Consider the following 15335-nt stretch of genomic DNA (forward strand, 5'->3'; position numbering starts at 1 on the left):
CCACCTGTTTGTAAAATAGCTATAAATACATGAAACTTCGTTTTCAACGCCATGGTCAGAGGTTTTAAATAAAGTGATTCAGTCCTGGCTAGAGCCTAGGGAGCATCAGGAGGAGGGGTCGCTTACAAGGCAGCCCCCTTCTCCTGGAGACACAGCCTGCGAACCCAGCCACGTCCAGCAGCTGAGACACAACAACAAAACAGGGCTGCCTTGGAAGGAAGCGGTATCCAGCCGGGAAGAGGACACTCGGGGGGGTGTTCCGTGAAGCGCCTGCCCACGCGGTGGGTCCTGGGTTTGGGGGTGGTGGGCAGTGGGATGGGGTCCCTGCACCGTGGTTAAGAGCACAGCCGCTCAGCACGCCCTGGGCTTCACCCCCAGCTACTAGCCGTGGTCCTCAGCTGACCCCCTCCGCCCTTCTCTGCGACAGCTCCCCCATCCATCAAACTAGGACAGCAGCGCCCACCCTGAAGCACTGCTGTGAGAATTCAAGTGAGATTGAAAGGTGAGCACTTCGTGGAGTGCCTGGTACCTGAAAAGGGAATGTCAAAACATGTATAGAAGATAAGCTATTGGTGACTGTTGGTTTCTGATAACTTTCATTTTTTGTTCTTTTCTACAAATTTCCAACTTTCGCCAATGAAAATATACTAAAGTCAATTTTGTGAGAGGTCAGTATACACCAAATGACAATGCCCTGGATTGGGTCAGGGGTACTAAAAAATGTGCTGGATTGAGAGCGTTCTTAAGGGTCAGAGTTGAACTTCCTCATTTTTGCAGATGAGGAAACTGAGGCCCAGAACGGCCACCTTCACAACAAGCTAGGAATAGAACCCAGGTTTCCAGACTAGGCAAAGTCATGAGACAAAAGCATGCATATCTTGCATTTATGATAGTACAGATGAACCTATTTGCAAAGCAGAAATAGAGACACAGATGTAGAGAACAAACGTGTGGACACCGGGGGTGGGGAGAAAGGGGGGTGGGATGAATTGGGAGGTTGGAATGGACATATATACGCCACTGGGTATGAAATAGGTAACTAGTGAGGGCCTGCTGTATAGCACGGGGAACTGTACTCAGTGCTCTGTGGTGACGTGGATGGGAGGGAAATCCAAAAGGGAGGGGATATGTGTATACATGTGGCTGGTTCTCTTGCATTTATGGTTGGGTATGATGTACTGGTGTAAACCAAGTGGATGAGGAAAGGAGGGAGGGGCTACAGAGAATGAGAAGAATCCAAGTGCCTTCCAAGGATTCCAGTTTGGGATCTTGGAAGAGGGGAGATCAGAAGGGGGAAGTTATGAGGGAAGTTGTTTTGATGTGAAGAAGGGTGTGAGTTTGGTATTGAATGTTGTCAGCTTTGAGACACATCCCAGTGGGTTCCACCTACAGGCAGTCTGAGATCCAGACCGGGAGCTGGGCAGGGATAAAGACTCGGGAGAGGATGCCATGGAATTAAAAGATGAAGCTGTGCTCAACAAACTTTGCAAAGTTCAAAGAATAGACCATAGTGGAAAATACCAGAGGGTCAAGGCTGAGCGGTGAGGGGCAGTTGAAATTAAAAAGGGGGGAAGGAAATGATATTGAAGAAGAGGAATATTTGGGTAAAGGAGCCAGTGGCTTGGTTTCCAGGTGGGTGCAACCATCAAGTTTGAAATTCAGGAGGGAGGTCAGGAAAAATAAAGTTGGAAAAAGAAACTGACCGTCCTTTGGCTTCAACCAGGAGGAAGCCACCAGCAATTTTTTTAAGTGCTTTCTGAGATGGGAAAATGAAGCTGCCTGAATCCCTTATTCAAGAAATGAGGCTGGGAAATAAAGTAAGGAGGTATTGGATGATAGTTGGGAGAGATGGCAGAGCAAAGTAATGGCTTATTCAAGATAAAGGACTCTATGAATATTTGAAAGCAGAAAGGAAGAGATGGAGGAGGAGAGATTAAAGCTTTTGGGAGGTAGAAGATAAACCTCAAGTAAGAGTCTCAGGAGGCCAAAAAAAAAAAAAAAGTGCATGAGATCAAGGCAACATTGGAATCACTAGCATTAAATCCTCAAGACATCTCTCCATCCTGATACCTGGAAAGATTTGAGTTTTAAGTATTTGGGGGCTTTTGGAAGTCTTAAGATATTTACAAGGGGCTTGAAAATTCCACTTACATTCACTTCTCATTTTATAATAGAAACCGTTAATGGCAAACCAAGGATTAGGACCTGCTTCTCCTGGTGTGGGGTGTATATCTCACCTCTGTACTTAGAGCTGCTGTCACTAAATTACCTGTGTCTTTATTTGCTTATCGACTTCTTCCCTCAATTGCAGGAAGGGAGGGTTCACATGCTTTCTTTTAACCATCTCCCAGCAACATGTACAATGTCCCACACATAATAGGAGCCCAATAAATATTGGCTAAATGGGTGAATAACGGAATGAATGAACACAGAAAGGACCCATGCATTCAGGGAGATAACTCAAGATTTGCATTCTTCTCTAAAAATGAATCAGGCAGTTTAGCAAGCGGGTTACCCTTTAAACACCATTTGGTAAATGGCCTTGGGTTTTTCTTGAAGGCATTTCCAGTACCTTAAAAAAAATCACACACACCCCAAAGCTATCATCAAAGCCCATAGAAGAAGCTATCCTTGAGTATAGATTAGAAGCAAATTTAACTAGATAGTCGGGCAGCATGTGGCATATTTATACTTTCTGTACTGAATCAAGTTAGCATCTACGTTCCCATCTGTGAAACAGGTATAATCGTAAGAGGTGTTGTGAGGATAATTCAGATTGTAAACTTACAACCGAGTCTGATACCTTTGTTGTGAACTATGAGTATTATCCCACACTGTACTTCCTCTGAAAGTCCAACTTGGTAAAATGGTTTGATTGTACTGCAATTAGGTTACTGAGTAGGCTTACATTTTTGTACCTTTTTCATCCAAAAACCTTAGTACTCACCAAAAGCTGCTAAGCTCCAAGATCCAGCTGGCATATTACCTAGAATATACTCCATAAATATCTGCTCACTGATTAAATAATGCCTCAAGATTAAAAGTGGCCTCACCGTCATTGCCATTATTTCATTTCACCCTTTTATCAACGTTGTGAGACGGATGCTCCCTGCCCGCCCTGCCCCATTTTACAGATGAGCAAATCTAAAGCTCGGGGAGGTTAAGCTACTTTCCCAGCATCACCCAGCACCTTCAACTCAGACCCAAGCCCCCTGATGCCCTAGTGTAGTCCTCTCTCTTTTCTGCTGATGATTCGAGTTCTGATTTCTTTTGCTTTTTTTTTTTCTTTTTTTCATTAGGAAACAATGAGCAGAAGCCCTGGACAAAATGGTTCCTTATTGCAGTTACAGCGACCATCTGCTTTATCTTGTTAATTTTCTCACTCATCTGCAGAATGTAGGTATTCTTTTTATTTGGGTGCTTTCACTGGGATCTAAATATTGGATTTTTACCTTCTTGCCATGCATCCACCGGATGGAGGGTTGTTATCAGGTGGAATTTATGACATTTTTGTGTCTTCCTGGACAGCCTTTCCAAGATGAGTGTAGACCAAATAAACAACTGGGAAACAGGAGGTGATTTGCAGAAACTGGACACAGAGCACAACACAGCCCTCAGGCATTAGATACCCCCTTCCTGAATTTGCCAACAGTCTATTCATTTCCATGAAGGATTTTTTTTTGGCTGCACAGCGTGGCATGTGGGATCTTAGTTCCCCAACCAGGCATCAAACCCGTGCTCCCTGCAGTGGAAGTGTGGATTCTTAACCACAGGAATGCCAGGGAAGCCCCTCTATGAAGGTTTTTACATTTGTGTTTTTTTGATTCCTTGACTGCCTTCCACTCCAAACTTGGTTGCCTCTGTTGAGCCCCCAGGGCATGCTTGTTACGTCTTGGGTAAAGGAAGGCATCCCATTGGATGCTGAAGTCACTATGGTGCCTCCTGTGTTATGATCCCCAATTATGAGGTACCAACTCCTACCCTGGCCCTTCGGTCATCCAGTCCCTTAGTGGCTGATCGTTCCCAGGTCAGACGCAGATTCTATAAGTGTCATGCAGATTTGGTGGCCAAACCTAGAGCTTGCAAATGGCCCCATAAGAACTTCTCATCCCTTCTGGCGTCCAGGAAGGCCAAGTGCCACTTAGGAGGCTGCAGAACATGTTCTATCTTAGCTTTTTCACAATTTAGAAAGTGACTTTTATTTTAAACAGCTTCACTATTATAAATGTCTCATCAGATGGCATCTATAGGCTGGGGGGCGGTTGGCAGCTCAAAGGAGAGGAAAAAGACAGTAAACCCTGAGAGCTGGCGCCTAGGGGGAGGGGCCGCCTACCAGCATCGTGGGTAACCCTGGGGCCCCACGCACTTGATGTACATCATTTTCAGAAATCAGGCCTGGTAACACGCACCAACATGAAGCAATTGCCATTTTGTCTTTCTTGGATGATCCAGAAGTCACATCAGAGTCTTGCAGTACCCCCGAGGTCTTCAACTATTATTACAATGTAGATATTTGGAAGTCTTAGTCAATGAAGATTTTGAATTTACAAAACAGCAGGTTCAGGGATTAACTAGGTCAATTTTTAGAGTAGATATTTAAGGACAAGAAAGGCTGTTCTTGCTTAGCTATTTCCCTCCTTTACTCTGTTTTCAGATGCCACTTATGGACCAAGTTGTTTCCACCTGTTCCGGCACCAAAGAGTAATATTAAAGAATTCTTTGTAACCATCAACTATGAGGTAATATTGAAGGTTCTTATGATATGTCATATCTGCCCAGGGCTGGGTCCCCAGGGATCTGTCACTGGGTCATTCGTTTTTCCATGTTACAAGGCAGGGTCTTTACCCAGGAGGCCAGGTGCCTTCATGTTGCTTTAGTCATTCTGCTCTTTGGCTGATTGTTTTAATATACGTTCATTACGGTCTTTGAATATTGCAAAGGTCCTACTCAATTATGAGTGATCTCAACAGTCAGACTTGAATTTTTATTTTCTATCACCCAGCTCTTAAGTGACCTTGGGCAATTCCTTCAACCCCATGGGCCCTGACTTCCATTTCTGCACAGTAAGGGGCACAGATGAGATGGTCCAATGACCTGTTTAGCTCTGACATTCTAACAATCAATGTTTCTACACATGGGTACCCCAATCAGTAAAGTTTTTCAGAGGGATTTTCCCTAGTTCCTTAGTATAAAGAACCATAGAAAAGGCAAGTGATTTCCCCAAATATGTTTTCTTAGGCGCTGTTAACCATTCAGAGCACTCAGGCTTAACTGAATGCTCACTTACCAATGGCATCCAATTGTTCTAGCATCACATGGTAGAAGTCATCCTTTCCCTAGTGAAATGCCTTGACATCTTTGTTGAAAATAAGTTGTCCATGTATATCTGTGTCTACTTCTGGACTATTAGGTTTCATTGATCTATTTGTCTATCTTTATGCTAATATAATACTGTCTTGATGACTAGAGCTTTATGGTAAACTTGGAGACCAGGTAGTGTAATGCTTCCAAACATGACTGTTCAAAGTTGTTTTGGTTATTCTAGGTCCTTTTTATTTCCATATAAATTTTAGAGCCAGTTTATCAATTTCAACAAAAAAAAGCTGCTGGGATCCTGACCAGGATTGTCTTGTATTATAGGTGCATTTGGGGAGAAGTGACATCTTAAACATAACGAGTCTTCCGATCTGTAAACATGACATCTCACCTTATTTTTGCAGGTTTTCTTTAATTTTTGTCAGCAAGGTCTTGTGATGTTCAGTGTATTGCATGTTGCTTGTCAAATCTGTCCTTAAATTGAATGGTTATTTAGATCAGGGGCCAGCCGACTTTCTGTAAAGAGCCAGATAGTAAACATTCAAGGGCCAAATGCTTTATCACACTGCCACTGTAGTGGGAAAACATCCACAGACAATATGCAAATGGCTCTGGCCAATAAAACTTTATTTACAAAATCAGGCAACGAGCCAGACTCAGCCCACAGGCTGCAGACTGCAGACCCTCATCAAGCAATTTTCTTAACAAATTTCATTTTCTCTCTGATAAAGTTACTCAGGGTAGGAGGAGTCAACTGGTGCCTGGTTGTAGGGGCGTTTGAGTCGATCATTCACTCACCAAACTGGATCACTGCAGTAAGCGGTGACCTTTCTTTAGAGTTTGCAGTTCGCGTGTTTGGGATGATTTAGCGGATGACAGTTACTGACCTACTGAAGCAGAGAATCGAGGCTAGCCCTATAGTCACCCCTACCCTCAGTTCCACCCTTGTGGTCTCCTTTATCAGGGGGACTGCCAGCTTGCTCCTGTTAACCCGTAGCTTTTCTGGAAGGAAAGTGTGCCCCACTGTGAAACTTGTTTCGCTTCCTGTGAATTCGTGCTGTGGATCCCTCCTGGATCTGGCACACTCATGCCTGGAAAGCACCTGTGGTTTAAGCAGCAGACTCAAGTCATCTGTCCCAGCTTCTTAATAGCACATCTTAGTGCCGGTATCTCATTTTCCTTCACAGCCCCCAAAGATTTCCTTGCACATTCTGAGGTTGGTAAAAGAAACTGGCTTAACAGCTTACTGTGTAAGTTTGCGGTTTGTTGTTAATTAAAATCAAGTCATGGGGATTTCCCTGGTGGTTCAGTGGTAAAGAATCCGCCTTCCAGTGCAGGGGACGTGGCTTTGATCCCTGGTTGGGGAACTAAGATCCCACATGCCGCGGGGCAACTAAGCCAGTGCCACAACTACTGAGGTCAGCGCCTCAACTAGAGAGCCCATGTGCCACAAACTACAGAGCCCACACGCCCTGGAGCCTGCGGGCCACAGCTAGAGAAGAGAAAACCCACATGCCCAAACTAGAGAGAAGCCCACACAATTAAGACCCGATGCAGCCAAAAAAAAAAAAAAAAAAATCAAGTCGTGTGTGCAAAACAACTCTTGGGGTAGACAGGCTGGTTTCAGAATAAGCAAAGGATTCATGTCAAAACCCATCACTGCCAAGCTCTTCCAGACAACGCACCCTCCTCTCACATTTCAGAGGGTCAGGAAAAACAGATCACTGAGAGGGACGGGGTGGGAGGCCTGCAGGGTGGAAGGGGAGAGTGGGGAGAATTGGGGAAATGAAGTGTCACCTCCTGCTCTCAGTTCTACCACCTCCACCTGGAGGAGTAGGTGCCTCAGTACAGAGCTAACCATAGCTGGGCCACGTGTGGCAGTGCCCCAGCCTCTACCTTCAAAGGCAGAGCCTGTGCAACCCACTTCTGGGGCCTTTGCTACAAGGACAACGAGGGGGTCCATTAGAGTTATGGGCAAACCGCCGGGAAGCCTCCCGCTGGCGGGAAAGGAAACCCTCAGCTTTTCATCACCGCTCACACCTCTCAGCTTGATCTTGGTACCCAGCATCCTGGGATTCAGAGGGTAGCTGCCAACCCAGAGAGGCTGTTAAGCATGTTTTTGCTTGTCCAGGCCTGAGTTAGAAATTGTTCTGTAACACTCAAGAGACAGGTTCTGGTGGGAGGAGAGGGAGGGAGGAAGGAGGGGGATGAGCTGGCTTAGTGATAAAAAAGACTCACTGAAAAAACTCTTACTCTGAGCTTTCCATTTGGTACAAACTGGTTTCCAGCCATTCTTTGTTTCTACGCTGGTAACCGGAGAGGGTTCCTTCCCAGATTAAGTAGACAACAACCTATTAAAAGTACATAAGGCAGAGAGCACAGTTGCCGTGTTCATCACTGCGTATTCAACGTATCACATGGTGTCCAGTGCAAAAAATGTGCTGGGACTTCCCTGGCAGTGCAGTGGTTAAGATTCCATGCTCCCAATGCAGGGGACCCGGGCCCAATCCCTGGTCAGGGAACTAGATCCCACATGCATGCTGCAACTGAGAGCCCATGTGCCACAACTAAGAAAGATCCCATGGGCTGCAACTAAGACCCAGTGCAGCCAAAAAAACAAAAGTGTGGAATGATTCCTACACTGTTGGTGGGAATGTAAGTTGGTGCAGCCACTATGGAAAACAGTATGGAGGTTCCTCAGAAAACTAAAAATAGAATTACCATATGATCGAGCAATCCCACTCCTGGACAAAACTATAATTCAAAAAGATACATGCACCCCTATGTTCACAGCAGCACTGTTCACAATAGCCAAGACATGGAAACAACCTAAATGTCCATCGACAGATGAATGGATAAAGAAGATGTGGTATGTATATACAGTGCAAGGGAATACTACTCAGCCATAAAGAATGAAATAATGCCATTGGCAGGAACACGGATGCAACTAGAGATTATCATATTAAGTGAAGTCAGTCAGAAAGACAAATACCATATAATATCACTTATATGTGGAATCTAAAATACGGCACAAATGAACCTATCTACAAAACAGAAACAGACTCATAGACATAGAGAACAGACTTATGGCTGTCAAGGGCGGGTTGTGGGGGAGGGATGGGCTGGGAGTTTGGGGATGGTAGATGTAAACTACTGTATATAGGATGGATAAACAACAAGGTCCTACTGTATAGCACAGGACACTATATTCAATATCCTGTGATAAACCATAATGGAAAAGAATATAAAAAATAATATGTACGTGTAGAACTGAGTCACTGTGCTGTCCAGCAGAGACCGGTACAACACTGTAAATCAACTATACTTCACTTAAAAAAATATGAAAAAGATGTGCTGAATGAGTAAAGTGAGGTCAAGTGACCTCAAATGAGTAAAGGGGGTCAAGGAATACAATCTCTTACAGGAGGTATTTTTTTGGTCATGAATTTTGTAATTAATATCAGCATTATTTATAATAGCCAAAATTGGCCATAATACCCCTATTTAATGGAAGACTATAGTCAACTGTGGACTCTAGTCAACTGTGTTGACTATAGTCAACAATGGAACTATTCAAAATGAGGCAGCCAAAGAACATACAGTCATCCCTCAGCATCTGCAGGCAGCATGGTTCCAGGAGACCCAGTGGGCACCAACATCCGCAGATGCTCGAGTCCGTTATGTAAAAGGGTGAAGCCTGTGGATACCGAGGGCTGGCTGTATGTAATTTAAAGTAGGATGTGATGCTACGCAGAAAGAAATCCACTTATAAAGCTCTTCATATAACTGTAAAGATAACTTTCTATCTAGAAAAAAGGGCTGAAGACAAACAGTGTGCTGTGCTTGGGAGCTAAGTTCATTGGCACTTTTTGGTTTTTTTCCTACTTCATTTTCCATATTTTCTTCAGTGACCATTTACTATTTTCATAAGCAAAATTGACTTGAAACCAATTGTAAAGAAATTCAAAGACTCGAAAAGTTCTCTAGAAGACATCTAAGGAAGGATGGTTTGTTTTGCAGAAAACCTGTTCCGGTGAAACAGAAATTGAAGTCATAAGCTATGCGGAGGAGGATGGATCTGAGACCCTGGAGGACTCCGTGTTTTGACTGTCCCTGGAGCAGTGTCAAAACCAACTCACGCTCACGAGCCCCAGATAAGAATGGGAACAACTGTTTCTTGGCTAAGAGGAGTTTACCGGACACTCAATTTAGCAGCAAGGGGAAAAACACGCATACAAATCCCTCAACACAGTCTCCTAACTCACCCAGGTTGATTGTTTCATCTGACTGTCCTGCCAGGTCTGATCTCAGCACAGGGCAGCACCTCCTCACCTGCCAGTCTCCTGATCTGCATCACTCACCTCAAACACTTCTGCGCGAGAGACAGTTATTAAGGCTAACGTCAACTGTGTTTACTCTGGTAGTGCCAGGTTGACTGGTTCAGCTGCCAATGGTAACAATCAGCTAAAACCTCAGAAGAAGGCATTTTGCAGCATCCTGGAGTGAATAGTGAACTTGGATTGAAGACTATCTTCCCTATAGCAAGTGGGAGCCATGGTGTTTTTATTGAGTTCTGGAATACTTTTTCTTTCAAGTAGTGTGTGTGTGTGTGTGTGTGTGTGTGTGTGTGAGTGAGAGAGAGAGAGAGAGAGACAGAGAGAGAGAGAGAGAATCTCAAGTTCTATGGGCACAATCAAGTTAGCATCATTTGAGGCAAACAAATTTCAAAACATAAGAAGCTAACGTATCAGTCCATACCAAAGGAGGGGACAGGATTTTGTTTGAAGATTATATTCTCAAAGCCAGCCTTGATATTCTGGGATTATACTGAGAAAGGCATTGGGTGGAATTGTGTTGGAAGGGGATCACTTAATTAAGAATGAGTTTTCTGAAAAGACGTCTGCTTGCAAAGACTTCAGAGCAACTTGTTGGGCATCTGGTCAAGTAGTGCTGGGTCAGCCCTAGCCTTGGAGGTTTGGAAGGGGTCCTACAGGTATCCCAACAAACATGCCAATCTAGACAGGAATTCCTCCTCTAACATCCTCCTGTGTGAGTCTGCAACTAGATCGGTGGCCCTTGTGATGGGCCATGGGCTACAGGTAGAACCAAGTACAGGTGTGGCCTGGGCAGAGAGGGGGTAGGAGGGACACTTGGTACTTGAAGGGATCCAAACAGGGCTGATTGTACACGGCCCTGGAGCAGGAAGCTTAGGACAGGGAAAGGTCACAGTGCTCAGAACGAACCTCCACTGTGGCAGACTCTACATGCTTTTCATAGTTGATTTAGTCAGTTTGATCCAGGAATGGGGCATGTTGACTACCAAATACTTCCAGGGGTTGTGTTTCTTTTCTTTTTTCGTTGCGTTGGGTCCCCGTTGCTGCACGCGGGCTTTTCTCTAGTTGCAACGAGTGTGGGCTACTCTTCAATGCAGTGCGCAGGCTTCTCATTGCGGTGGCTTCTCTCATTGCGGAGCATGGGCTCTAGGCGCACGGGCTTCAGTAGTTGTGGCACAAGGGCTCAGTAGTTGTGGTGCACGGGCTTAGTTGCGCCACAACTTAGTTCCGCAGCATGTGGAATCTTCCTGGACCAGGGCTCGAACCCGTGTCCCCTTCATTGGCAGGTGGATTCTTAACCACTGGGGAAGTCCCCAGAGTTATGGACTGAATGCGCCCCACCCCCCCATTCACGTGTTGAAACTCTACACCCCAATGTGATGGTATTTGGAGGTGGGGCCTTGGGCAGGTGACTAGGTTGGGATGCTCATGAATGGGATTAGTGCTCTTACAAAGGGATCCCAAAGAGTTTTTCCCACATGTGATATGAGAAGTTGGCCTTCTGCAACCAGGAAGAGGACTCTCACCAGAACCCCAGCATGCTGACACCTTGATCTGGGACCTCCAGTCTCCAAAATTGTGAGAAATAAATTTCTGTTGTTTATAAGCCCCCCAGACTGTGGTGCTTTGTTACAGCAGCCTGAGCTAAGATGCCAAGTGTCAGGAGCTGCACCAGACGCTTCCCAGACATCACCTCTAATCCTGAGAAGCCCACATGCTACTATTGCCCCTGTTTGACAGATGCAATCACTGTGGCTCAGAGAGCATGTTAGATAAGAAATGGATAGTGAGGGGCTGAATACAGGCACAAGTGACCCCGGAAATGTGGAAGGGATGGCTAGGAAACAAGCTGAAGTCCGCTTAGGGATTGGGACCAGGAGGGCATGGCTGCAATGACTGGCAAAATATCTGATCACCTGATCTAGAAGCTCTGTGAACGGTGTTTAGGAATCTGTAAGTCTTAGGTTAGGCATTCTCAAACTTGAGCGCATCAGAATCACCTGGCAGGCTCATTAAAGCAGATCAGAGCTTGTGACTGAGTAGGTCCAGGGGGTCCGAGAATCTGCTTTCTCCTAAGCTCTCAGGTGATGCTGATGCTGGTCTCCTGACCCCACTTTGAGAACAGCTGCTCCAGGTGATTCTGGTGAATATCAAAATTTGAGAACCAACTGTTTTGTTGCAGGAAAAGCCCTGCAAAAAACCCAAAAACCGCCAACAAAAACCCTACCCCTTTTTCGACTTATTACTCCACATCTGATCTCTTTCAAACTGGGGCCCGGAAACCTAGGACTGTGAAAACTGCCTCTGCCTAGGAGGCTGGACGACAAGGAGAGAGCCGTCCCCAGTGTGGGCAGTTCTTTCTCTTTGGTGAGGTGCTGGCTTCACACCCACCTGCCTCCACCTCAGTAGCAGCCGTCACCCTGGTACTGAGCCCGACCCACCGCCTGATATGGGGATATGAGTGTCAGGGCAGCACAGAGCAGCCCGTGTCTCCCCAGCGGGTTAGGCCCTTCCTTTTCTGGCTTGTGGAACTCACACTCAGTCTTTGGGAACGTTTACCCCACGCCTCCTCCTTCGTGAAACCTTCCAAAGCAGAGTTTGCTTGATCCTGCCTCTGGGGCCTCGTTCTGGGCCTCAGCCCCCTTCTTGGAGCAGCTGCCCTGTAGGATGGGCCATCCAGGACGATGGGGCTCATGTGAAGTGCATTTTTATCTGCAGCCTCTGGGACAGTCCCTGACTCTTAGAAGGGATCAATGTTTCTTGGACCCTCTTAAACCCTCTTCTCACCCCCGGCACAGCTCCTTGCAAACGGTGGAACTGAATGCTATTTGGCAGAGATCATCAAGGTCTAAATTGAAAGCACGGAGAGGAAGACGGGTGTCTAGTGAGAACATGATTGGAAATAACCAGGAGGCTCGCGTGTGCCTGGCCATCTGGCTGGTGTAGCCTGGGTCTCTTTCTGCTGATGCTGTGGCTATGCTGCAATGTGTAAGTCACTATGTAAAAGGACTTGGGTTGTGAGTGGTGTGTCCTGCTTTCACTGCCCTGCCATGGCAAATCAGTGTGAACGCTTCACAGCAAATACCCTCGTCAGCAGGTTGACGTAGGCAACCCACCTCTTCCCATCTCCCACCAGGACACGGTGGACGGCCACCTCCCTCCCAAGAGCCTTCATGCTCAGAACAAACAGTGCTTCTGAACGACAGCCTTTCCAATAAGGATTTCAGCCCCATCTGAAATGCAGTGTTTGCGATGCACTGAGTGCGCCGGGGAGACCAGAGGGGGAAGGGCAGTTTGCCAAGAGCTCGGCCACCTGAGCCTCACTGAAATGCCTTAAGGCCTGAAGCTACTGATGCAGGCTGGGGAGGAATTCCGGGTGGGCCGAGAACATCCTGATTAAAAACCCAAACGTTTTCATGGGGGAGGCTTGTCTGTGTCAGGACCATCTGCTGGTGGAATTAATAATCCTTAGGCGCTAATTTGTTAAAGAAAAAGTAGATGTCTGGAAGCGAGAACGGAGAACCGAAAACAGTCTTTGATGGCACGACTAAAGGTGAAAAACCTAATTAGAATAGGACTTTGTGTCAGCCCAAGGGTCTCCGTGACGACCCCTGTGCAGCTATTCCTGCTTCCACAGCCTACAGACCAAGTTCCAGGGTACCAAGTTTTCAAAAACTATTTCTTGTTAAAAAATTAACCTTGTTTTTTTCCCCCGTATCCCCCTTTTAGGTAATAGATATGAATGTAAATGCAGTTCAGAACGAGAAACGCCGAACAGAATTGACAGTGAATTGTCTGCACGTTGAACAGGAGCACATTTCTCATTTCCCCCCCAAATATTCTCATTCTTTGTCCACACTACTGTCTGCATTATCTCTCAGCTAGGACCAATGCAGCAGCCTCTCAGTATCCTGGCCGCCGGTATTTCCTTCACTTTGAAGCATCTCAGCAGAAGCACATCTACCTAGATCACCCCTGCGCAAAACCCTTAAATAACTCCAGCACCTTCAAGTTCAAGCTCCTTTTAAAACCAAGTCCCCTCTGACTTGGCTTCTCCGTAGCTCTCCAGCCACGTCCCCGGGGAGCACCCCGTATCACAACCACCATGTCCCTCATCCCTCCAAGCCACGCCTGAAGCTTTCTCTGATGGACAAGCTCTTTCAATCTTTTTTTTTTTTCCCCCCCATCTTGTAGACAGTTTAGCTTCTAAATCTCGGCTCTTTGCCACCAGGAAGTCGATGTTCCCCAAGTACCTTCTGTTGCATTCTATTTTATCACTTATTATTTAAAATTTTTCGGTCTCCTTTAAAGGGGAAACACTCCGAAATCGAGAAGGCGGCCGTGTTTATCTTCGCGCCCTCAACAACTGCGTAGGAACTGGGTGAACTTAGACCATGAAAAATTAAAGTCAGTTTCTTAAGTGTAAGCCAGACTAGACAACTCTACTCATCTCAGATAGAACCGACCTCTAGGCAGGGCGCTCACTTTTCAACGCTGTGTGGGAACAGTAGAAATATCACCAGAGTTTAACAAAGAAGTTACAAGAACTCACGGTTGGCGCGGCTCTCCCTTCCTCGACCTCAGCGGCCGCACTGCACCCGGGCTCCCGGAGCCTCCACCGCCCACCGAGCTTCCGGGAGCCCGTACCGCCCCTTCTACTCACGTGACTCACGTGCCTTTTGTTAAAGTTCCAGTGGGCTCTTTTCCCCGTGAAGGTGTATTATTCGTTTTCTTTCATTTATTAAAATGAAAACCCAAGATTTGTCCCTGCCAGGTGATAAAATAAAGGAATGCATAAGCCTGGGGGAAAACTGTGGGAAAGAAATCAACACTTAAGCAACTGGTGTCATAGTTCAAAGGTCGGCCAGCTTCCTCTTAAAGGGCTCGATAGTAAACCTTTTCAGCTGTGAGAGCCATCGGGCCCTAGCTCCCTGGACACACACACACGCCATCCTCGGAAAGGGGTGGGAGAGTTCAGCAAACCAAAGAGGGCTTAAAACAGCAAACCCCGTGCTAGCACCCTCAGGGGCATCAACCTTCAAAGAACTGATCACACATCAGCAAGACCCTGGAATTTAGCACTAGAAATGAATTACCTCAATGAGCAGGCAACTTCTTCCCTGCATAAACTTGCCAGATTTAGCAAATAAAAATAGAGGAGGCCCAGTTAAATTTGAATTTCCGGTAAATGTTGCATGACACATGCTTATACTAAGAAAGTACTAGTTTTGAAATCCAAGTTTAACTGGGCCTCCTGTACTTTATCTGGCTACTCTGACCTTGTAGGATAGCCCGAGTGTGAAAAACAACTCTGAGACACCTGAAGCCAAGTAAAACAAACAAGCAAAGACCATCCTTTGTAGTTAAAGAAGTCCAAACAGCTGAGCTAGACCGCCGTGGAGCAAAGAACTCACCACACCTGAGCTGTATGGGTTCTCCCTGCAGGAACCCTACACCTGGAAGCCCCGCTTGTGCCCCTGGTCACTTTTCAACAACCCCGTGTACAACTTCCTAGGAAGCTCACTACCCTTCTTGTTGGGAACCGGTATCCCTATCTATCTATCTATCATCTCCCTCCCTCCCTCCCTCCCCATTGGTATAAATATCTAACTATTTGGAGAGAGGCCTGGAGTCACAAGCCACCAGCATCTGAATTCCTGGCCTCCCTGGTCAGCTGTGTGACCT

General features: G+C 46.2%; 1 protein-coding gene across 1 annotated transcript in view; it reads left to right on the forward strand.

Moving 5' to 3' along the window:
* Positions 1-9423, forward strand: part of IL5RA (interleukin 5 receptor subunit alpha) — a 32700-nt gene extending 23277 nt beyond the window's left edge. Inside the window, exons 9-11 of the mRNA XM_057554934.1 lie at positions 3300-3396; positions 4655-4739; positions 9337-9423. Of these exons, the coding sequence (XP_057410917.1) occupies positions 3300-3396; positions 4655-4739; positions 9337-9423 (269 nt within the window). The remainder of the gene's footprint in view (positions 1-3299; positions 3397-4654; positions 4740-9336) is intronic.
* The last annotated feature ends 5912 nt before the right edge of the window (positions 9424-15335 follow it).

The sequence above is a fragment of the Balaenoptera acutorostrata genome, chromosome 10, assembly GCF_949987535.1.
Source record: "Balaenoptera acutorostrata chromosome 10, mBalAcu1.1, whole genome shotgun sequence".
NCBI classification, from domain to species: Eukaryota; Metazoa; Chordata; class Mammalia; order Artiodactyla; family Balaenopteridae; genus Balaenoptera; species Balaenoptera acutorostrata.